The 27950-nt window shown below is 53.8% G+C and overlaps 1 protein-coding gene and 1 long non-coding RNA gene across 2 annotated transcripts in view; one reads left to right on the forward strand and one right to left on the reverse strand.

The window, feature by feature from the left end:
• The window catches only part of LOC146049416 (uncharacterized), a 32058-nt gene extending 31417 nt beyond the window's left edge, over nt 1-641 (reverse strand). The window contains exon 1 of the long non-coding RNA XR_014466116.1: nt 420-641. This is a non-coding gene — a long non-coding RNA (uncharacterized LOC146049416). The remainder of the gene's footprint in view (nt 1-419) is intronic.
• KCNJ10 (potassium inwardly rectifying channel subfamily J member 10) overlaps nt 1-18388 on the forward strand; it is a 44110-nt gene extending 25722 nt beyond the window's left edge. The window contains exon 2 of the mRNA XM_083165945.1: nt 16746-18388. Within this exon, the coding sequence (XP_083022071.1) occupies nt 16746-17882 (1137 nt within the window). The 3' untranslated portion in view covers nt 17883-18388. The remainder of the gene's footprint in view (nt 1-16745) is intronic.
• The last annotated feature ends 9562 nt before the right edge of the window (nt 18389-27950 follow it).

Genomic DNA, 27950 nt, shown 5'->3' on the forward strand with positions numbered 1-27950 from the left:
GAGGTTGCTGAGTGATGTTAGGATGTACAGGTGTTGCTATGGTGATGTCAGGGTCACATCCTGTCCTATGTATGTAGGATAGAGGTTGCTGAGTGATGTTAGGATGTACAGGTGTTGCTATGTCTCTTCCTATGTTATGAAGCAAATCTGCAGCAGAGTTCAGGCCTCTGGCCCGGCTTGCAGCACCTGCATACAGAATGAGTGTTTGAAGTCAGACACATGAAGGAGATGCTGAAAGAGGAGAAATCAGATGAGGAGCGAGAGGCAGAAGGATAATCACAGCCCGTCCCTCTCTGTGCATGCTAATGAGAGTCCATTGTGAAGGCCTCTTTGTGCAGCCAGGGATGTATTCAAGCCCTCTCCTACGGAATGCACAATGGTGCCAGTGTTTGCTCCATAAAACAGTCGGCTCTCAGTACCTTCCTCCTCCTCCTCGCTGCATGCTCCAGTCCATTTGGACAACCAACATTTAGCCATCCATCCTCCCGAACAACAATATTTCTCTTTGGCTCTGGTTCGGCGATGTTCCGTCACTGCCTGCCAATCAGTGGCGTCATATAGGGAGCAGGAGACAGGTGCACAGCTGGCGGGAGACTGGCATTACACAAGGGGCCGATCGTTGGCATAGACACGGACATCCGCTTTTGGGTGCCAGAAGGGGACATGAGGGGTGCGCAGCCCTGATAGATCTGGGGTGGGGCCCATGGATGGTCCCTGTTCTGTACATCGGGGAAAGTTACTTAGTTTAATTTTCTTGCATTATTTGCAAATTTTCTAAAGACCAAAATGCATGGGAGTCACACACGTGTAATGAGGTTTCATATTCCAAATTGTGGCAAATCACATTGGTACCATGCTGCAGCCAAACCAACAAGTGTAGTGATCTCCCTATTAGTTATCCTCAAGGGGAACCCAATGCCTGGACTGATATCCCTCACCCTTTGTCATACCGTCGTTTACCGGAGGACCACAGGTCCCAGCATGCCACTACTCAGGGAACCACTGTAGATAGAGTGCAATACCCAAGCTCACATATACTCACCCTTTACCTGCTGCTCGGTCCTCTTCTCCAGTACAATCCACCACATTGGAGCTGGGTTCCAGAGGGCAGCACACATACCGAATCAGGCAGACTTAGGAGTGCTGCGTGTATACACCAGTGGTTATCAAACACAGAACTCAGGACCCCACACAGTTCATGTTTTCCAGGTCACCTGACATTTTATAAGATCCACCGGTGGAGCAAATTCTTTCACTAGATTCTGTGAGGAGACCTTCAAAACAAGCACTGTGTGGGGTCCTGTGGACCGACTTTTAGAACCTGTGGTATACACCTATTGCTGTTCTCCACAATAACGGATTCCACAATTCGCAGAGCCTCCAGACAATCAGTGCTTAGATCCAAAGCCAGTCACAGCCAATCAGCAGCTGTCACCATCCCCACTAGCAGCGCATACACCTGCAGGGATCCAAATTCCCTCCTCTCCACCCAGTCGCAATCCACCATCGCAAGAGCATCATCGGCCAGTACATCAGAATTTTAGTAAATTCACCCAGGATTATCCCGGAGAATAAGGCGAAGCTGCCAAATCTCACACCTCTATTTAGTATCGAAACTACTCCTATTAGAGCGCAGTGACAACGCAACACATTCCGGCTATATATTATCCCGATGTGACATTGTGGAAATCGGGAACTACACAGCAAAATGTACACATGGCGGCATGTTTCGTGTTGCTTCAGCGTGTACAGTGCCCTCTACTGTTGTCATGTGGGACCGCACACGGTACCTCAGCTCATTACTCAGTTACATTTCCATGACCTGAGGTCTAGGTTCCATAATCAGATTTAGTGGTTGCACTGAGCGGTCACACCTGCACCCCACCAGGTGCAAATTATGCATATGCCACCAATGGTAAAAATCTTTCTGCCATTGGCTCATTCGTAAATTAATGATCCCGCTGCCAGGCTCCATAGCAGCAACCTCCCCGACATAGCAGCAATATGCCGACATAGCAGCATCCTCCCTGACATAGCAGCGATATACCAGACTCCCCGACATAGAAGCAATCTCCCAGACTCCCCAACATGACAGCAACATCCCTAACATAGCAGCAATATACCAGACTCCCCGACATGACAGCAACCTCCCTAACATAGCAGCAACCTCCCTGACATAGCAGCGATATACCAGACTCCCCAACATAGAAGCAATCTCCCAGACTCCCCAACATGACAGCAACCTCCCCGACATAGCAGCAATATGCCGACATAGCAGCATCCTCCCTGACATAGCAGCGATATACCAGACTCCCCGACATGACAGCAACATCCCTAACATAGCAGCGATATACCAGACTCCCCGACATAGAAGCAATCTCCCAGACTCCTCAACATGACAGCAACCTCCCCGACATAGAAGCAATCTCCAAGACTCCCCGACATGACAGTAACCTCCCTAACATAGCAGAACCTTCCCCGACATAGCAGCAATATCCTGACATAGCAGCAACCTCCCAGACATAGCAGCAATATCCTGACATAGCAGCAACCTCCCAGACATAGCAGCAATATCCTGACATAGCAGCAATATCCCAGACTCCCTGACATAGCATAGACCTCCCAGACCCCCCAACGCGCCCACCGCCCCCGCAGAAGGCGCGAAGCATCATAGCACGTGCACTGCATTGTACCCACAGATAAGCACTTATACACCCCTCTGTCCAGGTAACAGCACTGAGTACACCTCCGACCCATACGCCGTATCACCGGGTAACCAGCACCACATACACCTCCGACCCACACGCCGTATCACTGGGTAACCAGCACCGCATACACCTCCGACCCAAACGCCATATCACCGGGTAACCAGCACCGCATACACCTCCGACCCACATGCCGTATCACTGGGTAACCAGCACCACATACACCTCCGACCCACACGCCATATCACCGGGAAACCAGCACAGCATACACCTCAGACCCACACGCCATATCACCGGTAACCAGCACCGCATACACCTCCGACCCAAATGCCTTATCACCGGGTAACCAGCACAGCATACACCTCCAACCCACACGCCATATCACCGGGTAACCAGCACCGCATACACCTCCGACCCACACGCCATATCACCGGGGAACCAGCACCGCATACACCTCCGACCCACACGCCATATCACCGGGTAACCAGCACCGCATACACCTCCGACCCACACGCCATATCACCGGGGAACCAGCACAGCATACACCTCCGACCCACACGCCATATCACCGGGTAACCAGCACCGCATACACATCCGACCCAAACGCCATATCACCGGGTAACCAGCACCACATACACCTCCGACCCACACGCCATATCACCGGGGAACCAGCACCACATACACCTCCGACCCACACGCCATATCACCGGGGAACCAGCACAGCATACACCTCCGACCCACACGCCATATCACCGGGGAACCAGCACAGCATACACCTCCGACCCACACGCCATATCACCGGGTAACCAGCACCGCATACACATCCGACCCAAACGCCATATCACCGGGTAACCAGCACCACATACACCTCCGACCCACACGCCATATCACCGGGTAACCAGCACCGCATACACCTCCGACCCACACGCCATATCACCGGGTAACCAGCACCGCATACACCTCCGACCCACACGCCATATCACCGGGTAACAAGCACTGCGTACACCTCCGACCAACACGCCGTATCACCAGGTAATCAGCACCGCATAACCTCCGACCCACACGCCATATCACCGGGTAACCGGGTAACCAGCACCGCGTACACCTCCGACCCACACGCCGTATCACCGGTTAACCAGCATTGCGTACACCTCCGACCCACACGCCATATCACCGGTAACCAGCACCGCATAACCTCCGACCCACACGCCGTATCACCGGGTAACCAGCACCGCATACACCTCTGACCCACACGCCGTATCACCGAGTAACCAGCATTGCGTACACCTCAGACCCACACGCCATATCACCGGGTAACCAGCACCGCATACACCTCAGACCCACATGCCATATCACTGGGTAACCAGCACAGCATACACCTCTGACCCACACGCCGTATCACCGGGTAACCAGCACCGCATACACCTCCGACCCACACGGCGTATCCTAGGATAACTAACACAACCACCCAGTAGCACACGCAGGGGGGGTTTCCGAGTACCCAGAAACCCCCCCAGGAGTCTAAGGGACCTAGGCTGAAAGCTGAGGGTCCCCTCTTTCCAAGAGTACAAGAATTTTTAAAATCGGACCTTGGGAACCGGAGATATCTGACTTCAAAGCAGTGGTCCCCATCCAAGCCTGTTGATTGCAATTCCCAGTCAAATATTTCAGGTTCTGTCTGACTGAGTTTTTCTGAGGGTATATTCCTAAAGCTGGGACTCTCCCCCTTTGATGGACACTAGGAGCTTGTCTCTACTGTTCCCAGAACCAGAGATATCAGCCTTCCAGCTGTTGGTTACTGCTCCAGCTCCACACACCTGATATGTAGTTTTATATACTCGTTGGCGGATTGCTCTGCCTCCTGAACTCTGATCCCCTAGTCCCCAATACCATTTGGTAGGTGGGATTCTCTAGTTTTTAATTCCATTAAAATCTAAGAAATCTATTTCCAGAAACTGGAGATATCTGCAGTCAAGCAAGTTGTACTCCCACCAGAAAATTAGGAATAATAAGCCCACTCCACTATATACCCCTCCTCTGCGTATGAAACATCCTCTACCACCCTGGAAGTTATGTATCAGGGCCCCTTCACTCAGCCCAATGCCCCCTTCTCCCACCTCATCTCCCACCATCTGTGCAGTAAAGGGGTAATTAGCAGAGCCGAATTTCCCATTAGGCACGTGCCTAGGGGCGGCACATGTTTGGGGGCGGCACTTGGATGCCTGTGATATTACTGTCAGCCCAAAATGTACCAATAACTGCAAAATATCCACTGTACTGTACTATATTACATCTTAAATAGAGTGTAAATGGATGGGACATGCAGGATACTGCCCCTGTAAACTGTCCTACGTAGTAAATATGTATTCATAATAAAAGAACATGTCAGTTATTGGCCTTTTTATAAATCAGGTGGTGGTGGGGAGGGGGGTGGGGGGTGCGAACATTATTGTTGTGCCTAGGGGTGCCCTCATCCCTAAATCCACCCCTGGTAATTAGTGGAAATTACTGATGCAGGCCCTACATGCTGAGCGGTGGATATAATACCCCCTACCACCCGCGGGACATCAAAGCATATACTGGGTCACCTAAGTGTCCATCTCCGTGCTTTGCTCTGCCCCTCTGGAAACCCCCTTCTGAAAATCCTGCGTTTGCCCCTGCCACCCCACAATTACCTTCATGACAGGTATAAGGCAATGCTGGCCTCAATACGTATGTATATATATCAGTGAGATCCTGCACAGGTGATGGCAGACATACAGTAATAAGAGGGAAGTGCAGGAGCAGAGCATTGTATATATATATATATATATATATATATATATATATATATATATATATATATTATACACACACACACACACACACACACACACACACATATATATATATATACATAGTCCTGGGGTGGAAGGACTCCTAAATGTCCAGTGTATCTGTGATTGTAAAAAAAGAAGAAAAACTGGTGCCCTCCAATCAGGGCCGGTGCTAGGGTGTCCGGCGCCCTCCTGCAAACCATACATTTTGCGCCCTTTCACATTGCCTTGCAACAAGCTGCAGCCCGATTGTGGGAGTGTATGCAACATACGATCCTATGGAGGATCTCGGGTGCATGTACATGTATGCATACACCATCTCAGTGCTGTGTCCGCAAAATGTTGCAGGCACTAAAGGTGCCCATACACGCTGCGAGAATCGCATACGTTATTGGCTAGATCGCATCGCATGGAATGCCTGCAATGTGTGTGCGATGCGATCTGAAAGCAGTACACAAAGTATGTGCAGCAAATACTTTTTGTACTGTGCGATGTGATGCCTGCAGGAGCGCACATTGCATCGCACGCTGCTATTGCAGCCTGTATGACCACCTTTAGGCACATAACCCAGCCCATTATTTTAAAAGTGTTTAAATTAATATAAAAAAATCTACATTTATTAAATGTATTTTTTATAAACATGTATAATAAAGACTGACTGTTCTTTTGCTGTTTAACTCTTGTGCAGTCCCTCCTCTTCTATCTGCGTAGTCAGGACGCTGAGGACGCCATTACACCCCTCTCGTGATGGAGGGGGAAAGGCGGGGAGAGAAGGAAGAGACGGAAGAAGAGGGGCAGGAGTGTTGAGGACTGGCAGTGGCACTGGCACAGCACACTGAGAAGAGGGAAGGAAGGGGAGGCGGCTGCTGCCTGTTCGTCATTTGATTGACAGCTGACAGGCGCAGGGAGCAATGGGTAGGGGGCGGATCCGGACATGACATGTCATCCAGGCATTCACAGACAGCGCTACATGCCTCAGCACAAGTGTCCGTGAGGAAGAGGGGGCAGGTCGCAGGAGGAGGACAGTGTGTGCGCGGTACAGGGTGCTCAGCCTCTCCATACTGTGACCCGCTGTCAGACAGGCGCTGCGGGTGGCGTGCAGGCTGTGTGCACTCGCGGGGCAGGGAGCAGCTCTTTATACTGCCGCCTGACAGCTGTCAGGCAGGCGCTGCGGGCAGCGTGCAGGAGGCAGTGACAGTGAGGGCTGAGGCAGCTTTAGCAGAGCAGGGAGGGAGACAGCGCCTTTTCAGCATGGCGCCTCCCTGCTTTGCAGGAGCTGCTGAGTGGGTAGCGCCGGCCCTGCCTCCAATTGCGCAGAAGATACTGTTAATATACAGACTTGTGGGGATGGCGGCCCTAACAAGAAATAAACCAGACTGTGGCAACTGGAATCACCAACATTTCTGAGCCCTTAGGCCCCTTTATCAAGGTGCAGGTTTTTCCTCAGAAACGTTTGGTGATTCAAGATGCCACAGTCTGGTTTCAGTGCCAGATAAAGGTGTAAATGGGCCTGGAGCTGAAAATGATCAAGGGCCTATTATGTGCAGTAATAGGGGTTGTGGCCAGCACCTAATAATGTGGGGGGCGTGACCAGTGTTCTGGTTGGGTGGTCTGCTCATGGGTGTGTCTCTGTTTGTGTAAATACTTTCAACTAATTATATATGCCTGGAAAAGGCAGGGGGCTGGCATAAGAAAAAATGCAGGGAGAGATATTGGCGGGTGCACTCCAAAGGTGCACCCGCAGGATGCCGATGTTACTTGCGGGGTGAGGCGGCACTACAGTCATAAAAAAAATACTGAAAGCCAAAACTTGGTAGACAACATTTCAGCACCTTTTATGCATACTTGCCTACTTTTGAAAAACAGTTTGTGGGAGATTTTAGATGTGCATGCGCACAGCGTCTATTCAGCGGGTCGGTGGCAAAAAATGGGGGCGCGACCCTTATTTGCATATGCAGCGTCCTCATTTGCATATACCACGCCGCCTTTTCGGCGAAGCCGTGTGAGTGTCCCTAATCTTCAATTAAAAAAGTTGGGAGGTATGCCCTTGTAGCAAGGCAGGCAGTACACAGGCAGGCAGTTAGCTTGTAAATTTATGGGCATGACAGGAGGAGTGGAGCATGTCTTGGGTTCAAGTCGGGAGCGGGGCCCAGTGATGGGGGGAGAGAGGAGCAATAAGAAGCAGGCATAGTGGGTGGGGGAGAGAGGTATGCTGCTTACAGCGTTAGAAATGTTTTTCTCTATTTTTAGTGAGGTGCAGTGTATGTCAGAACAATGACATAGGAATCTCCTCAGTGCACGTATGTGTGAGAAAACAACGTGTATAGTGGCCAGCAAGAGAGACAGTAGAGTGATATAAGGCAGGGAGGAGGGGGGGGGGACGGACGGAGAGAACAGCCCAGCAGCTTGCAGAGATTGGCAGCAATGAGGCTCAGGAGGAGCCCAGAGATGAGATGAGGGCACCTGACCGCTCTCCCACCGTGTGAGCAGAACCACAGGTTTCCCCAGAAGGGGAGTCAGGCTGCTGTATGAGTTATACTTACTGCAGCTTCCGCTCCTAACACAGCTGAGTCTGACTCGTGCTCCCGGCTCCCGGGCTCACTCACTGACACTGCCGCACCACACGTTCCTAGTTCGCTACCCTCACAGCCCCGCGGTGGCTGTTATAATGACGTCGCGCATTCAGGCAGGCCACGCCCCCACAAAATCGCGTTAGCGCATGCGCACTCAGGTATGTTTTTGCAAAGGGATCAAAAACCGGGAGAATCCAAGGGATTTGCGGGGGGCGGGAGAAGGATTGAAAAAAACGGGAGACTCCCTCTAAATGCGGGAGGGTAGGCAGGTATGCTTTTATGTGGTCACCTAAGTTTACCAATACCATATACCCCTTATACAAATCATGCAACACAATAGTAACCCCTTATACTGTACTTCTTACACATTATGCCACATGGAATGAGAAAAAATTCACACCGACTGAGCCAAAATTCACATTTTGCCACATGGATTGAGCCAAATATACACTATACCAAACAAATTGAGCAATGATACACAATATGCTTCATAAACAGGGACATTGCGCACCAAAGGTGCCCATTAAAATTTACACCATAATGCCCATTACATGTTAAGCCACACACCATAATGTCCATTACGTATTATGCCAAACACCATAATGCCTATTAAAAATTATGCTACATAAGTGCTGCTTACCTATATGCTCATTGCCAGGGGTTCCATGCTCATTGCCATGTTGGATTGCACGCTTATTGCCAAGGGGGAATACAGGCTTGCAGTAACTGGGGGACAGCCGCTGCTGGCCAAAAATGACAGCCAGGCAGAGAACAGGGGGCTGACCGGCTGTATTCAAAGCAATGCAGGTCCCGGCTATTTGAAATAATATCCATTTCACACCAGAAAATGCAGGGATTTACCCAGGTTGGCCCCTTTTACACCAGCCTAGTCCCTGCATTTTCTGGTATGAGGAGGAGAGAAAACTACCCCCACCAACCCTTTAAACAACCAGCTATATCTTCGGAACCAACTGACCCATTTACATGTATCATATTGAAGAACTTTTAAGTGGGCTTCGAATGATTTTTGTCCTGTGAATCTGGGCCGTTTGGTTCCAGAGGAATCTGCCCTCAAACATGAAAAGCCATAAAATCACATTTCAGAAATGAAAAAAATCGGTTTACCCGCAATATCTCTAGAACCAATGAACACATATGGACCAGGCTGGTATCAGATTGAAGGCCCAGCGATTTGGGTTAGACTGAGATCAACCTCGAGCTTCAGTGATGCAGTTGGAACTGGGTGGGGGTTGGAATTAGGGGTGCCGGACGGCTCCCCGACAGTTGGGATTCCGACAGTCAATACTCCGACGTCGGAATCCCGACTGCTCCCTCGTGGGGGTCTACGCGCAGCGAGCCCGCAAGGGGCTTCATTGCGCTCCCCACGCTGTGCAGTCGGGATTTCGACGTCTGAGTAATGACTGTTGGAATCCCGACTGTCGGGTAATTATACCACACCCGGAATTAGCGGGTCCCATGTTATCCTATGGGAAAAACAGTCCAGCTTTGCCTGACGGTATCTCCGGTTCCCGGGGGGCTAGCAACGCAGGGCCAGGCTTGTTGGAAAGTCCTGGCCCTCAGCTACAAAATGGGCACATTTAGAGAGTGGACCTGGAGCTGTAGCTCCATCAGGCCCATTGTTAATCTGGCCCTGTCTGGTTTATTTATTTCGAGTGCCGCCATCCCCACGAGTCTGTATATGCGTATATATATGTACATGTATGCATACACCATCTCAGTGCTGTGTCCACAAAATGTTGCAGGCACTAAAGGTGCCCATATACGCTGCGAGAATCGCATACGTGCCCCCCCCCCTGCGCGGGGTTACTTGCACAGGTGCCTTCCCTGGATTGAGCGTCCAATGGGTATTAAATCAATGGCGGGCGGCACTCAGCGACTCCACACAACAGCAGGTAACGTGGTAAACGTGCAAATTTAATAACGTTTCGAGGCTCTAGGCCCCTTTATCAGATTAACATAAGGCAGTAAACAAACAGAATAAATGTGAAAACTCACCAATCACGGGAACTCGGCAGCCAGCCCGTCCGCCACGTACGGCATCTGGCGGAAGTAACGTGTATGGAGCGGCCGCGTCGTCTGGGCAATGCGTGTGCCGTGGTTACCCTGGTGACAACAAACAATAATCAGTGCAAAGTGATTCACCAATGTAGTTCCCATAATATGTGCAAAAAACAAATGTAGATAGAAGACATAGAACACACAATATTATTCATAACGCTGTATTATAAGACTACAGTAACAACCTTATTATTACTATAGTGTGTGTGTGTGTGTGTGTGTATATATATATATATATATATATATATATATATATATATACACACATACATACATACATACATACATATGCCTTACACCGGCCCTGTGGACACAGCCACACATATCACCATTACCCATGCCCGGGGAAGTAATGGTTAATGCTGGCAGGAAGCAGTGTGTGTGTGTGCAGGCCATGCAAGGCCTGGGAGGCTGACACTAGTGCAATGCACCCGGCCGGTATTATTATGCCGGAGGTACAGCAGCAGGTCTCATGTGACCGTGGCGGGAAGAAGCCTTGTTGTTAGCGCTGTAATATGCAGGAGCAGTGATACAATACCCGGTGATTAATCACTGTCACATTTCCAGGCTTCGTTCTCGCTACCCGTCCAACAAGAAGGAGATTGTCTCCAGGCAGAGGGTGCACCGGCCCCCCACAAATCACTCAGCGTTCTATAACCTATGGCCCCGGCCGGGGCTGCTGTCTTTGGAAGGGGTTAAATAGTGAGCACAGTGATGGATGAGCTTCCAGCGTGTATACAGACATCCAGAGGCATTACATAGCCTTATGCTGGGTACACACCTACAGATTTATCTGTCCAACCTGGTCCTATCTGGTGGGGACAAAAACCTGGAAATGTTTGGGACAATCAAAAATGTTCTCCAAAACGCTGTCATTTGCTCCCAAACATTTCCAGGTTTTTGTTTCACCCAGATAGATTGGACAGATAAATCTGTAGGTGTGTACCCAGAATAATCCTGGTGCGGTCTATATCAGTGGTTCTCAAACTCGTTCCTCAGGACCCCACGCAGTTCAAGTTTTCCAGGTCACCAGGTGCATTCATTATGGACTGACACACTTTAAAAGAGCCACAGGTGGAGCTAATAATACCACGTGTAATTCTGTGAGGAGACCTGAAAACATGCACTGTGTGGGGTCCTGAGGACCGACTTTGAGAACCTGTGGTCTATACAGATACACCTATCCTATTAGCCCTGGAGATGCCAGAACAAGTGTAGGACCTGTACAGCATGGTGTGGTTTGGGTTTCTGTTGTGGTTCCACTTGTTTGTTGGGATGGACTGTGGGGGGCAGAGGAGGAGAGGGGGACAGAAGAGGGGCGTGCTGTGGTGGACAGGGGAGGAGAGGGGGAGGTGCTGGGAGGGACAGAGGAGGAGATGGGGAGGCGCTGGGAGGGACAGAGGAGGAGATGGGAACGGCTGGGAGGGACAGAGGAGGAGATGGGGAGGCGCTGGGAGGGACAGAGGAGGAGATGGGGAGGTGCTGGGAGGGACAGAGGAGGAGATGGGGAGGCGCTGGGAGGGACAGAGGAGGAGATGGGGAGGCGCTGGGAGGGACAGAGGAGGAGATGGGGAGGCGCTGGGAGGGACAGAGGAGGAGATGGGAACGCGCTGGGAGGGACAGAGGAGGAGATGGGAACGCGCTGGGAGGGACAGAGGAGGAGATGGGAACGCGCTGGGAGGGACAGAGGAGGAGATGGGAACGCGCTGGGAGGGACAGAGGAGGAGATGGGGAGGTGCTGGGAGGGACAGAGGAGGAGATGGGGAGGCGCTGGGAGGGACAGAGGAGATGGGAACGCGCTGGGAGGGACAGAGGAGGAGATGGGAGGAACAGAGGAGAAGTCCCTCCTCTGGCAGAGCTCAGGGAGGACAGAAACCTCCCGTTGAGCAGAAGGGCAAGTCACTGTGAAGCCACAGACATGAATCAAACAGCAAGTCACTGGGAGGGACAGAGGACGAGATGGGGAGGTGCTGGGAGGGACAGAGGAGGAGATGGGGAGGCACTGGGAGGAGATGGGAACGCGCTGGGAGGGACAGAGGAGGAGATGGGAATGCGCTGGGAGGGACAGAGGAGGAGATGGGGAGGCTCTGGGAGGGACAGAGGAGGAGATGGGGAGGCGGTGGGAGGGACAGAGGAGGAGATGGGGAGGCGGTGGGAGGGACAGAGGAGGAGATGGGGAGGCGGTGGGAGGGACAGAGGAGGAGATGGGGAGGCGGTGGGAGGGACAGAGGAGGAGATGGGGAGGCGGTGGGAGGGACAGAGGAGATGGGAATGCGCTGGGAGGGACAGAGGAGGAGATGGGATCATGCTGGGAGGGACAGAGGAGGAGATGGGAACGCGCAGGGAGGGACAGAGGAGATGGGAACGCGCTGGGAGGGACAGAGGAGGATATGGGAACACGCAGGGAGGGACAGAGGAGATGGGAACGCTCTGGGAGGGACAGAGGAGGAGATGGGAACGCGCTGGGAGGGACAGAGGAGGTGGTGGGAACGCGCTGGTAGTGACAGAGGAGGAGATGGGAACGCGCTGGGAGGGACAGAGGAGGAGATGGGGAGCTGCTGGGAGGAGATGGGGAGGCGCTGGGAGGGACAGAGGAGATGGGAACGAGCTGGGAGGGACAGAGGAGGAGATGGGGAGGCGCTGGGAGGGACAGAGGAGGAGATGGGAACGGCTGGGAGGGACAGAGGAGGAGATGGGGAGGCGCTGGGAGGGACAGAGGAGGAGATGGGGAGGTGCTGGGAGGGACAGAGGAGGAGATGGGGAGGCGCTGGGAGGGACAGAGGAGGAGATGGGGAGGTGCTGGGAGGGACAGAGGAGGAGATGGGGAGGCGCTGGGAGGGACAGAGGAGGAGATGGGAACGCGCTGGGAGGGACAGAGGAGGAGATAGGAACGCGCTGGGAGGGACAGAGGAGGAGATGGGGAGGTGCTGGGAGGGACAGAGGAGGAGATGGGGAGGCGCTGGGAGGGACAGAGGAGATGGGAACGCGCTGGGAGGGACAGAGGAGGAGATGGGAGGAACAGAGGAGGAGTCCCTCCTCTGGCAGAGCTCAGGGAGGACAGAAACCTCCCGTTGAGCAGAAGGGCAAGTCACTGTGAAGCCACAGACATGAATCAAACAGCAAGTCACTGGGAGGGACAGAGGACGAGATGGGGAGGTGCTGGGAGGGACAGAGGAGGAGATGGGGAGGCACTGGGAGGAGATGGGAACGCGCTGGGAGGGACAGAGGAGGAGATGGGAACGCGCTGGGAGGGACAGAGGAGGAGATGGGGAGGCGGTGGGAGGGACAGAGGAGGAGATGGGGAGGCGGTGGGAGGGACAGAGGAGGAGATGGGGAGGCGGTGGGAGGGACAGAGGAGGAGATGGGGAGGCGGTGGGAGGGACAGAGGAGGAGATGGGGAGGCGGTGGGAGGGACAGAGGAGGAGATGGGGAGGCGGTGGGAGGGACAGAGGAGATGGGAATGCGCTGGGAGGGACAGAGGAGGAGATGGGAACACGCAGGGAGGGACAGAGGAGATGGGAACGCTCTGGGAGGGACAGAGGAGGAGATGGGAACGCGCTGGGAGGGACAGAGGAGGTGGTGGGAACGCGCTGGTAGTGACAGAGGAGGAGATGGGAACGCGCTGGGAGGGACAGAGGAGGAGATGGGGAGCTGCTGGGAGGAGATGGGGAGGCGCTGGGAGGGACAGAGGAGATGGGAACGAGCTGGGAGGGACAGAGGAGTAGATGGGAACACGCCGGGAGGGACAGAGGAGGAGATGGGAACACGCCGGGAGGGACAGAGGAGGAGATGGGAACACGCCGGGAGGGACAGAGGAGGAGATGGGAACACGCCGGGAGGGACAGAGGAGGAGATGGGGAGGCGCTGGGAGGAGATGGGAACGCGCTGGGAGGGACAGAGGAGGAGATGGGAACGCACTGGGAGGGACAGAGGAGGAGATGGGAATGTGCTGGGAGGGACAGAGGAGGAAATGGGGAGGCGCTGGGAGGGACAGAGGAGATGGGAACGCGCTGGGAGGGACAGAGGAGGAGATGGGAACGCGCTGGGAGGGACAGAGGAGGAGATGGGAACGCGCTGGGACGGACAGAGGAGGAGATGGGAACACGCTGGGAGGGACAGAGGAGGAGATGGGGAGGTGCTGGGAGGGACAGAGGAGGAGATGGGGAGGCGGTGGGAGGGACAGAGGAGATGGGAACCCGCTGGGAGGGACAGAGGAGGAGATGGGAACGCGCTGGGAGGGACAGAGGAGGAGATGGGAACGTGCTGGGAGGGACAGAGGAGGAGATGGGAACACGCTGGGAGGGACAGAGGAGGAGATGGGGAGGTGCTGGGAGGGACAGAGGAGGAGATGGGGAGGCGGTGGGAGGGACAGAGGAGATGGGAACCCGCTGGGAGGGACAGAGGAGGAGATGGGAACGCGCTGGGAGGTACAGAGAAGGAGATGGGGAGGCGCTGGGAGGAGATGGGAACCCGCTGGGAGGTACAGAGGAGATGGGAACGCGCTGGGAGAGACAGAGGAGGAGATGGGGAGCCGCTGGGAGGAGATGGGAACGCGCTGGGAGAGACAGAGGAGGAGATGGGAACGCGCTGGGAGGGACAGAGGAGGAGATGGGGAGGCGCTGGGAGGGACAGAGGAGTAGATGGGAACACGCCGGGAGGGACAGAGGAGGAGATGGGAACGCGCTGGGAGGGACAGAGGAGGAGATGGGAAAGCGCCGGGAGGGACAGAGGAGGAGATGGGAACGCGCCGGGAGGGACAGAGGAGGAGATGGGAACGCGCCGGGAGGGACAGAGGAGGAGATGGGGAGGCGCTGGGAGGGACAGAGGAGGAGATGGGAACGTGCTGGGAGGGACAGAGGAGGAGATGAGAAGGCGCTGGGAGGAGATGGGAACGCACTGGGAGGGACAGAGGAGGAGATGGGGAGGCGCTGGGAGGAGATGGGAAAGCGCTGGGAGGAGATGGGAATGCGCTGGGAGGAACAGAGGAGGAGATTAGAACGCAATGGGAGGGACAGAGGAGGAGATGGGAACAGCCTGGGAGGGACAAAGGAGGAGATGGGAACACGCTAGGAGGGACAGAAGAGGAGATGGGAACGCGCTGGGAGGGACAGAGTAGGAGAGGGGGAAGCACTACAAGGACAAATAAAGGGGGTGGGGGCACATGGCATACTGTTCCCTGAACCTCCACTAAAATAACATCACTAGCTATCCCTCTTGTGCAGCAGCAGAATCAGACACAATGGCTCTTATTCAGATCTGATCGCAGTACAAATTTGTTTGGAAAATGGGCAAAACCATGTGCACTGCAGGTGGGGCAGATGTAATATGCGCAGAGAGAGTCACATTTGTGTGAGTTATTTTGTTTCTGTGCAGGGTAAATACTGGCTGCATTATTTTTACACTGTAATTTAGATTTCAGATTCAACACACCCCACCCAAATTTAACTCTCTCTGCACATGTTACATCTGCCCCACCTGCAGTGCACATGGTTTTGCCCATTTTCCAAACAAATCTGTACTGCAATCAGATCTGAATAAGGGCCAATGTGAGTATAGCATTCCTGCAGGATGCCGTGGGTCTACGGAGAGAGGAAGCCTCCAGGCCATTCATGGTTGGTAGGCGAGTATATTAGTGTAATTGTGATATACACAATCCCTACATCCTGACACAACAATGCTCTGTGCTTCTTCTGTGATTATAGGATCGCCATCACCTTTCTCAGGACTTACATAGGTCAGCAATAGCCTGGCCTTTACCGAACACAACTCACAGACTTGGCTGCAGGACTGATGGTTATATTCCTTGCAGGACACAGACGTCATCGTCTGATCTATGAATTGGGCAATGCGTGTAACATACATGTAATCGCTGTTGGTGACACAGCATTAATGCGTCTTTGTTGGGGGGATGGATTTCTTCACAATCCAGAGAGGTCCGTAGGAAGAGTAGGGGTGGCTTGCCATAGTGCTCACGGTGGCACCTTGCCCTGACTGCATGCCAGCTCTTCATCTACATACTTGGGACAGAAAATGGGTTAGCAGTCGCTGCCAGACCCCTGGCACTCAGACATTGGACGCATCTAGAAGTCAGTGTCATGCTTTTGCTTAGGACTACAGTGCCACCTGCTGGCCAATTATAGAGTGGGACATGGTATTACAGCAGGCATGTTCAACGTTGGCCCTCCAGATGTTGTGAAACTACACATCCCAGCATGCTTTGCCTCATTTTTGCTATTAGAGAATGCTAAAACTATTGCAAAGCATGCTGGGATGTGTAGTTTCACAACATCTGGAGGGCCAACGTTGGACATGCCTGTATTACAGCCTTGCCTTGTGTTCCTAACTGCAGTCTTCAGCGAAACCCGAACGGGCATGTTTTCCAGGTGTCCGCACAAAATCGCATGTGAAATAATCAGCAGCACCTGTGGCTTTGTATAATTTATCAGTTAGTAATGAGTACACCTGTGCTCCAGCGAGGGAATATGCCTGAGGACTTGAGCCTGCACCCATGCCATTCTCTCCGCATCAGTCTGGGATTCGTGTTAACGCTGTTTGTTTTCTGCTGTTCACAGATGACTTCCCCAGTGAAGGTCTACTACAGCCAGACAACACAGACAGACAGCCGGCCTCTCATTGGATCCAATCTACGGCGGAGACGTGTAATGACAAAGGATGGGAGGAGCAATGTACGTATGGAACACATCACCGATAAGAGCTTCCTCTACCTGAAGGACTTGTGGACCACCTTCATTGACATGCAATGGCGATACAAACTGCTGCTCTTCTCCGCCACCTTTGCAGGAACTTGGTTTGTCTTTGGAGTGATTTGGTACTTGGTGGCCTTAGTACATGGAGATCTCCTGGAGTTCAATGCTCCCGCTAACCACACGCCTTGCGTCATGCAGGTCCACACGTTGACGGGAGCATTTCTTTTCTCTATGGAGTCTCAGACCACCATCGGATATGGCTTCCGCTACATCAGCGAGGAGTGCCCGTTAGCCATTGTCCTACTGATAAGCCAGCTCGTTCTAACCACAATCCTGGAAATCTTCATCACCGGAACCTTCCTGGCAAAAATCGCTCGGCCAAAGAAAAGGGCGGAGACCATCAAGTTCAGCCAGAATGCTGTGGTTGCACAACACGGAGGCAAGCTATGCCTAATGATTCGCGTGGCCAACATGCGCAAGAGCCTGCTGATCGGTTGCCAAGTGACTGGCAAGTTCCTACAGACACAGGGCACCAAAGAAGGTGAGAACGTTCATCTGAACCAGTTCAATGTGGACTTCCAGGTGGACACGTCAACCGACAGTCCATTCCTTATCCTGCCTCTGACTTTCTATCATGTAGTGGACGAGGCTAGTCCGCTGAGGGAAGCAGCCATACGTGCCGGGGAAGGGGACTTTGAGCTGGTGGTCATCCTTAGTGGAACAGTGGAACCTACAAGTGCTACTTGCCAGGTCCGCACATCCTACCTTCCGGAAGAGATTCTTTGGGGCTACGAGTTCAGCCCTATCATTTCCTTATCCTCCAGTGGGAAATACGTGGCTGACTTTAGCTTATTCGACCAGGTCCTTAAAGTGTCCCTGCCGTGCTGTTTCCATGAGACTGTCCGATTTGGAGACCCGGAAAAACTTAAACTTGAAGAGTCCTTCCGGGATAAGCCTGAGAAAGACGGGAGTCCACTGAGCGTGAGGATCAGCAACGTTTGATATCTAGGTAGAAGTAATATTGTTATCACAGTAGGAAGCTGGAACACAGGGCCTTATATCCAAATAACTTCTAGGACTTTATAGAGAACCCACCAGGTGAATGTGTCTGCAGGCACCAGGCATTATTATATTGTACTGTAGGACTTGATCTTATACAGGGCATTAACAGAGACGCTGGACTGTGTACGTCATTATGTAATAGGTCATGTGGGGTGAGAGTAAAGTCTTTCAGTCTGGAAAGGACTGGACTCCCTCATCCGTCAGCAGCCATGGGTGGTGCTGTCTGCACGTCTCATCCTCAGCCAGGGTGCAGATTACCTGCTACGTATGGCCATTCAGAGGAATAGGAGCAGCAAGGACTGAGCTGGATACTGCGGGAGGAATGGATGTTAGAGAATCAGTCTGTACTAACCGTGCACCTTATGTATGACTGTATCACCTACCCGATACATTCCAAGTAAAGGGACTTTACACCTTGGTAGAAATAAAAACAATTAATGCAGAAATGTCTGTCCCAAGTTCTGTGTCCATGAAACGTGGCAGCAATCAGGAAAGAGTGCTGGGCACAGGTATTAGCCTGGCACTAAGCCGCCAAGGCCAAACTAACTATGGGGTACATGACCTCCACATGGTACCAGCCACTACCTTTCCATGGTGACCAGCCTGAGTGTGAGAGTGCCATAGGACCCACAATATATATATATATACACACACACACACATACAATCAATATACCCCATAGGCACTTCATATACATTCATACATACATACACACATATATACCTGCACTCGCGCACACCTAAGGCAACTAGTGGGGTGACCCAAGGTCACACCATGGTGTACCAATTATGTCACCCAAATTCCCTGAGGAGGGAATGAAGGAGCACTCGCCAATTTAAGACAAAATTCAGTGTTTTATTTGAAAAAGAGAAAAAAACATATCAAGTGCTGCTGTAGGACCATAGAAAACAATCTGACTCCAACGTTTCCTTTGTCAAGGAAGTAGTCAGCCAGGATGAGGTCACAAATGGAGCCACCAGATTTAGGGGCACATTTATCAATATACAGCGAGGCTGGCGAGATGACATCGCCGGACATCGCGTTGCAGTGTTGAGTTATACCACCTGGATGTATTATTACCAGGGCGCAGGGACAGGGCTCCGAAAGGAGCCTGTCTCTGCGATGCCTGGAGCCGGAAGCCGGGGGGTCAGCAGCAGGGATCGGAGATTTCTGCTGCGGTCCCCTTTAATACATTTGGGGGATACTTAATATTTGCAGTCAGGGCCGCCAAGAGAAATCCTGGGCCCCGGTACAACAACTTCCTGGGGCACCCACGGACGGAGATCCCCGCACACTCTGCGGACCCGGTGTTACGCCACTGCTTCCAAGGTGGATACACGTACAAAAATTTACACTGTAATGTCTATTACACATGTCACACACCCATTACATATTATACCACATGCCATAATGCTCATTACACGTTATACCACACACCGTAATGCTCATTGCATATTAAGAAGTTAACATGCTCTACCAGGGGTTAACATGCTCTACCAGGGGTTAACATTCTGTGCCAGGGATTAACCTGTCTGCCCTGATTTACATGCTCTGCCAGGGGTTAACATGCTCTGCCAGGGGTTACATGCTCTTTGCAAAGGATTTACACATACCCTCCAACATGGCCCATTTCATTAGGTACAAAATGCTCTGTTCCTGGACTTCCCTGCCAGTGACAGTTACAGATGTGAGCCAGCAGCACAGTCCAATATTCAAAAGGGGGGTCGTATATACTGCCACCCCAAGCATCACTGTCCTGGACTCACTAGCAGTTGATGTGACTGCCCCTCTTTGAATTTTGGACTGTGCTGGAGCGCAACCTCATTTTGTACCTAATGGAATGGGTCATGTTGGGGGTACTTGCCACCAAATAAAAAAAAAAAACCTGTGTGTCCAGACAAGGGCCCCCCTGACAGGCCCGGGCCCGGGTAAATTGTACCTGCTCCCCCCCTCTCTCTGCACCCCTGTTTGCAGTTAACCCCGGGATTTAGCCACAAATATCACTTGATAAATGCGGCCCTTAGGTCTATCTGAGACAGCATCAGAGACCTATTGGCTTCGCCCCCGGTCCCGGATTTATATACCCTTAAATAAAGCGCCAAACGCAAAAAGGAACCTCCCCGCTGACAACACTGCTGGAAGGAGCGGAATACCGGAACTTCCTGGAACGCATGCGGTAACCACGGAAAGCAGCCCTCCCCCGGTCTGTGGTGCGCTAGTTGCCCCCCGTGTCAGCGGGGATCTGGCTCATGTACAAATGGAAGATGCAGCCCCTCGTCATGTATGCTGTGGTGCTCTATATCACCGGTGCCTATAGCAATAAGGGAAAGTACCAGAGCGCGTTGCTTTGGCGGCAGGAGCGTCATAATAAGGGAAATGAGGCAAACCAATGCCCAGAGGCTATGGGAAAAAGCAGAGTAAAGTGAATGAGGGTTCATCAAAACGGAGACTCTATATCAGGCATGTCCAACGTTGGCCCTCCAGATGTTGAGAAACTACACATCCCAGCATGCCTTGCCACAGTTTTGCTATTAGAGAATGCTAAAACTATTGCAAAGCATGCTGGGATGTGTAGTTTCACAACATCTGGAGGGCCAACGTTGGATATGCCTGCTATCTATAAATGTACATGTAAAGTGGCGTGGGTAATACTGGGAACGATAAGGACAAGGAAAAGACTACATACATACAACATATACAGGGGCGGATCCAGGATAAAATGACAGGGGGGGCACCATGATAAAAGAGGGTTTAGGTGGGGGAGGGGCGGTGTTAGTGGTATCAGTGTACATGCTAAGAGAGTGGCAGAGAGAGTGTGGGAATGGGATTAAAAATAGGCCCTGGCATTTAAAGTATGCAGGCCCACCATGGTGACAAACGTGAAGGATGTAGTTGTGCGTGCGCCGAAGGCGCGCTCCGGAAAATGGGGTGTGGCCACTCAACAGGGGGCGTGTCCTTGAGTGTAGTGTACAACACCATATACAACTTCTACACATGATGCAACAAAATACTAGACCTCATTATACTTGCCCCTTACACATGATGCCAAATGGAATGAGCCAAAATTCACATCAAGCCACACGGATGGAGCCAAAATTCACATAATGCCACATGGATTGTGTCAAAATTCACATGATGCCACACGGATTGAGCCAAAATTTACATAACACACGGATTGAGCCAAAATTCACATAATGCCAAATGGATTGAGCCAAAATAAACATAATGCCACACAGATTGTGACAAAATTCACATAATGCCACACGGATTGAGCCAGAATTCACATAATGCCACACAGATTAAGCCAAAATTCACAATACGTTTCATAAACAGGAACATTATCCACCAAAGGCGCGCATTAAACATTTACACCATAATGTCCATTACACGTTAAGTTACACGCATTATGCCCATTATGTATTATGTCAAACACCATAATGCCTATTAAAAATTATGCTACATAAGTGCTGCTTATCTACATGCTCATTGCCAAGGGTTCCATGCTCATTGCCAGAGGTTCCATGCTCATTGCCAGGTGGGATTACATGCTCATTGCCAAGGGGAATACATGCTCGCGGTAAATGGGGGACAGCCGCCGCCAGGCAGAAGTGATAGCCACTGACAGTGGCAGAGCCTGGCTGTATTCAGAGCACTGCAGGTCCCGGCTATTTGAAATAATGGTACTTATGTAATATCTGGGCTCCCGTTTTTCTTATGAGACCGCGTCCGCTCGCCACACTATATAAAATAAACTCCATGCGTAGTTGGATAGTAGGGGTATGAAAAAATGGGGTGCATTTAACATGGGAGTCCAGATAATACATAAGTACCAAAATAATACCCCTTTCACACCAGAAAATGCATTCCCAGGTTGGCCCCTTTTACACCAGCCTAGTCCCTGCATTTTCTGGTGTGAGGGGGAGAGAAAACCACCCCTCCCCCCCTTTAAGTATCGAGGGTCCGATTCTCATTGCCAACTGTGTCCATGTCGACTGTGTCGACATTCGGATCAAAAAACAGTGAAAAACCCATGTCGACCTTATGACCAGTCGACCTTCCTCATGTCGACCTTTATGCAAATTCGACCTTAAGTCATGTCGACCTTGGCCCATGTCGACCTTAAGTCAGGTCGACCTTCCTGCCAGTCGACCTAGTGGGGTCGACCTAATGACTGTAGACCTAAATGCAGTCTGACGAATGATCCCATTCCCTCATGGTAGTGGGGGGATCCAATCGATCAGGCAACATGTTACGGTTGAGGCCCGGTGCTCTGCCTGCAGGAAGTGACGGGTTCAATGGCGGCTCTGACAGCATAGTGGTCGTTAGCCATCCTCTCTCTAAACTTCCTTCTGGTCATGCCAACATAGGCTAATCCGCAAGGATAGTGTAGAACATAGAGGACTTGCGCCAGTTGACAATGCAATCTGTACTTCATTTTTATAGGTTTCCCTGTGTGTGGAAAAGTCGGACCCGCTATCATGCTGTTGCTGGTTGTGCACCCTGTACAGCGATAGCAGCCAGGATTCCTACTGTATAGCCAAGATATTTCAGTGGAGTCTGAACGATTTGCCATTGAGCGTATATGTATATATATATATATATATACACTGTACTTTTACCAGTGTATTGGGGGGACGTTTCAGGGTATCAGCCTCTTCTTCAGACCAACCTACAGCATTGGACAAACACACACCTAACATTTTTATACTTACAGGGTCCTGGCTCACACCACGCCACCAGACACATGGGACCGCCGGCCACCGCGCACTTCCCGTTTCAGATGCCGGCGGAGAGTTGCTTGGCAACACCCTCCTAGCATTCCAAGCAGCGGAGAGGATGCACCACAGCCTGACAGTGTCCTGCTCTACCCCGCGTCTCCCTCCACCACCCAGTGTCCTGCTCTACCCCGCGTCTCCCTCCACCACCCAGTGTCCTGCTCTAACCAGTGTCTCCCTCCACCATCCAGTGTCCTGCTCTACCCCGTGTCTCCCTCCTCCATCCCTGCCCCACCCCATGTCTGCCACCTCCATCCCTGCTGCACCCCATGTCTGCCACCTCCATCCCTGCTGCACCCCATGTCTGCCACCTCCATCCCTGCTGCACCCCATGTCTGCCACCTCCATCCCTGCTGCACCCCATGTCTGCCACCTCCATCCCTGCTCCACCCCATGTCTGCCACCTCCATCCCTGCTCCACCCCATGTCTGCCACCTCCATCCCAGCTCCACCCCATGTCTGCCACCTCCATCCCTGCTCCACCCCATGCCTGCCTCCTCCATCCCTGCTCCACCCCATGTCTGCCTCCTCCATCCCTGCTCCACCCCATGTCTCCCTCCTCCATCCCTGCTCCACCCCATGTCTCCCTCCTCCATCCCATGTCTGCCTCCTCCATCCCTGCTCCACCCCATGTCTGCCTCCTCCATCCCTGCTCCACCCCATGTCTCCCTCCTCCATCCCTGCTCGACCCCATGTCTCCCTCCACCATCCAGTGTCCTGCTCTACCCCATTTCTCCCTCCTCCATCCAGTGTCCTGCTCTACCCCATTTCTCCCTCCTCCATCCAGTGTCCTGCTCTACCCCATGTCTCCCTCCTCCATCCAGTGTCCTGCTCTACCCTGCGTCTCCCTCCACCATCCAGTGTCCTGCTCTACCCAGTGTCTCCCTCCACACTCCAGTGTCCTGCTCTACCCCGTGTCTCCCTCCACCATCCCTGCTCTCACCCGTGTCTCCCTACTCCATCCCTGCCCTAACCGGCGTCTCCCACCACCATCCCGTGTCCTGCTCTACCCCGCATCTCCCTCCACCACCCAGTGTCCTGCTCTACCCCGCGTCTCCCTCCACCACCCAGTGTCCTGCTCTACCCCGCGTCTCCCTCCACCACCCAGTGTCCTGCTCTACCCCGCGTCTCCCTCCACCACCCAGTGTCCGGCTCTACCCCGCGTCTCCCTCCACCACCCAGTGTCCGGCTCTACCCCGCGTCTGCCTCCACCATCCAGTGTCCTGCTCTACCCCGCGTCTCCCTCCACCATCCAGTGTCCTGCTCTACCCCGCGTCTCCCTCCACCATCCAGTGTCCTGCTCTACCCCGCGTCTCCCTCCACCATCCAGTGTCCTGCTCTACCCCGCGTCTCCCTCCACCATCCAGTGTCCTGCTCTACCCCGCGTCTCCCTCCACCATCCAGTGTCCTGCTCTACCCCGCGTCTCCCTCCACCATCCAGTGTCCTGCTCTACCCAGTGTCTCCCTCCACCATCCAGTGTCCTGCTCTATCCCATGTCTCCCTCCTCCATCCCTGCCACCTCCATCCCTGCTCCACCCCATGTCTGCCACCTCCATCCCTGCTCCACCCCATGTCTGCCACCTCCATCCCTGCTCCACCCCATGTCTGCCACCTCCATCCCTGCTCCACCCCTTGTCTGCCACCTCCACCCCATGTCTGCCACCTCCATCCCTGCTCCACCCCATGTCTGCCACCTCCATCCCTGCTCCACCCCATGCCTGCCTCCTCCATCCCTGCTCCACCCCATGCCTGCCTCCTCCATCCCTGCTCCACCCCATGTCTGCCACCTCCATCCCTGCTCCACCCCATGTCTGCCACCTCCATCCCTGCTCCACCCCATGTCTGCCACCTCCATCCCTGCTCCACCCCATGCCTGCCTCCTCCATCCCTGCTCCACCCCATGTCTCCATCCCTGCTCCACCCCATGTCTCCCTCCACCATCCAGTGTCCTGCTCTACCCCGCGTCTCCCTCCACCAGCCAGTGTCCTGCTCTACCCCGCGTCTCTCTCCACCATCCAGTGTCCTGCTCTACCCCGTGTCTCCCTCCACCATCCAGTGTCCTGCTCTACCCCGTGTCTCCCTCCACCATCCAGTGTCCTGCTCTACCCCGTGTCTCCCTCCACCATCCAGTGTCCTGCTCTACCCCGTGTCTCCCTCCACCATCCAGTGTCCTGCTCTACCCCGTTCCTCCCTCCACCATCCAGTGTCCTGCTCTACCCAGTGTCTCCCTCCTCCATCCCATGTCTCCCTCCTCCATCCCTGCTCTACCCCATTTCTCCCTCCTCCATCCCTGCTCTACCCCATGTTTCCCTCCTCCATCCCTGCTCTACCCCATGTCTCCCTCCTCCATCCCTGCTCTACCCCACCCTCCAGTGTCCTGCTCTACCCCGTGTCTCCCTCCTCCCTCCAGTGTCCTGCTCTACCCAGTGTCTCCCTCCACCATCCAGTGTCCTGCTCTACCCCATGTCTGCCTCCACCATCTAGTGTCCTGGCCTAACCCATGTCTCCCTCCTCCATCCCTGCTCTACCCCACCCTCCAGTGTCCTGCTCTACCCCGTGTCTCCCTCCTCCCTCCAGTGTCTAACTCTACCCCGTGTCTCCCTCCACCATCCAGTGTCTTGCTCTACCCCGTGTCTCCCTCCACCATCCAGTGTCCTGCTCTACCCCGTGTCTCCCTCCACCATCCAGTGTCCTGCTCTACCCCGTGTCTCCCTCCACCATCCAGTGTCCTGCTCTACCCAGTGTCTCCCTCCTCCATCCCTGCTCTACCCCATTTCTCCCTCCTCCATCCCTGCTCTACCCCATGTCTCCCTCCTCCATCCAGTGTCCTGCTCTACCCCGCGTCTCCCTACCCCGCGTCTCCCTCCACCATCCAGTGTCCTGCTCTACCCCGCGTCTCCCTCCTCCATCCAGTGTCCTGCTCTACCCCGCGTTTCCCTCCACCACCCAGTGTCCTGCTCTACCCCGCGTCTCCCTCCACCACCCAGTGTCCTGCTCTACCCCGCGTCTCCCTCCACCATCCAGTGTCCTGCTTTACCCCGCGTCTCCCTCCACCATCCCTGCTCTACCCAGTGTCTCCCTCCACCATCCAGTGTCCTGCTCTACCCAGTGTCTCCATCCACCATCCCTGCTCTACCCCATGTCTCCCTCCTCCATCCCTGCTCTACCCCACCCTCCAGTGTCCTGCTCTACCCAGTGTCTCCCTCCTCCCTCCAGTGTCCTGCTCTACCCCGTGTCTCCCTCCACCCTCCAGTGTCCTGCTCTACCCCGCGTCTCCCTCCACCATCCAGTGTCCTGCTCTACCCCGCGTCTCCCTCCACCATCCAGTGTCCTGCTCTACCCCGCGTCTCCCTCCACCATCCAGTGTCCTGCTCTACCCCGCGTCTCCCTACCCCGCGTCTCCCTCCACCATCCAGTGTCCTGCTCTACCCCGCGTCTCCCTCCTCCATCCAGTGTCCTGCTCTACCCCGCGTTTCCCTCCACCACCCAGTGTCCTGCTCTACCCCGCGTCTCCCTCCACCACCCAGTGTCCTGCTCTACCCCGCGTCTCCCTCCACCATCCAGTGTCCTGCTTTACCCCGCGTCTCCCTCCACCATCCCTGCTCTACCCAGTGTCTCCCTCCACCATCCAGTGTCCTGCTCTACCCAGTGTCTCCATCCACCATCCCTGCTCTACCCCATGTCTCCCTCCTCCATCCCTGCTCTACCCCACCCTCCAGTGTCCTGCTCTACCCAGTGTCTCCCTCCTCCCTCCAGTGTCCTGCTCTACCCCGTGTCTCCCTCCACCATCCAGTGTCCTGCTCTACCCCATGTCTGCCTCCACCATCTAGTGTCCTGGCCTAACCCATGTCTCCCTCCTCCATCCCTGCTCTACCCCACCCTCCAGTGTCCTGCTCTACCCCGTGTCTCCCTCCTCCCTCCAGTGTCCTGCTCTACCCCGTGTCTCCCTCCACCATCCAGTGTCCTGCTCTACCACGCGTCTCCCTCCTCCATCCAGTGTCCTACTCTACCCCGCGTCTCCCTTCACCATCCCTGCTCTACCCCGCGTCTCCCGCCACCATCCAGTGTCCTGCTCTACCCCGCCACCATCCAGTGTCCTGCTCTACCCCGTGTCTTTCTCCCTCCACCATCCATTGTCCTGCTCTACCCAGTGTCTGCCACCTCCATCCCTGCTCCACCCCGTGTCGTCTGCCACCTCCATCCCTGCTCCACCCCGTGTCGTCTGCCACCTCCATCCCTGCTCCACCCCGTGTCGTCTGCCACCTCCATCCCTGCTCCACCCCGTGTCGTCTGCCACCTCCATCCCTGCTCCACCCCGTGTCTGCCTCCTCCTTCCCTGCTCCACCCCGTGTCTGCCTCCTCCTTCCCTGCTCCACCCCGTGTCTCCCCCCCGTGTCTCCCCCCCTTCCCTGCTCCACCCCGTGTCTCCCCCCCCATGTCTCCCTCCTCCATCCCTGCTCTACCCCACCCTCCAGTGTCCTGCTCTACCCCGTGTCTCCCTCCACCATCCAGTGTCCTGCTCTACCCCGTGTCTCCCTCCACCATCCAATGTCCTGCTCTACCAAATGTCTCCCTCCTCCATCCAGGGTCCTGCTCTACCCCATTTCTCCCTCCTCCATCCCTGCTCTACCCCTGTCTCCCTCCACCATCCAGTGTCCTGCTCTACCCCGTGTCTCCCTCCTCCATCCCTGCTCTACCCCATGTCTCCCTCCTCCATCCCTGCTCTACCCCATGTCTCCCTCCTCCATCCCATGTCTCCCTCCTCCATCCCTGCTCTACCCCATGTCTCCCTCCTCCATCCCTGCTCTACCCCATGTCTCCCTCCTCCATCCCTGCTCTACCCCATGTCTCCCTCCTCCATCCCTGCTCTACCCCATGTCTCCCTCCACCATCCCTGCTCTACCCCATGTCTCCCTCCACCATCCCTGCTCTACCCCATGTCTCCCTCCTCCATCCCTGCTCTACCCCACTTGCCTCCACCCTCCAGTGTCCTGCTCTGCACCATGTCCCCTCCAAACTCCAGTGGAGCCTGTACTGGATCTCTATGGGTCCCACACTACATGTGGAGCATTTGCCCTCTGTGCGATGGTCTCCTCCACCTGATCCGGATGTACTATGTACTAAATCCCAATAAGACACATGACAGTATAATTTCTTTAGGAGATTTATTCCCAAATGTAGATTTAAAACTTGATAGAAAAAAACACAAGAATGTAAAAATGTAGACAAAGC

The sequence above is a fragment of the Crinia signifera genome, chromosome 12, assembly GCF_055691185.1.
Source record: "Crinia signifera chromosome 12, ASM5569118v1, whole genome shotgun sequence".
Classification (NCBI taxonomy): domain Eukaryota; kingdom Metazoa; phylum Chordata; class Amphibia; order Anura; family Myobatrachidae; genus Crinia; species Crinia signifera.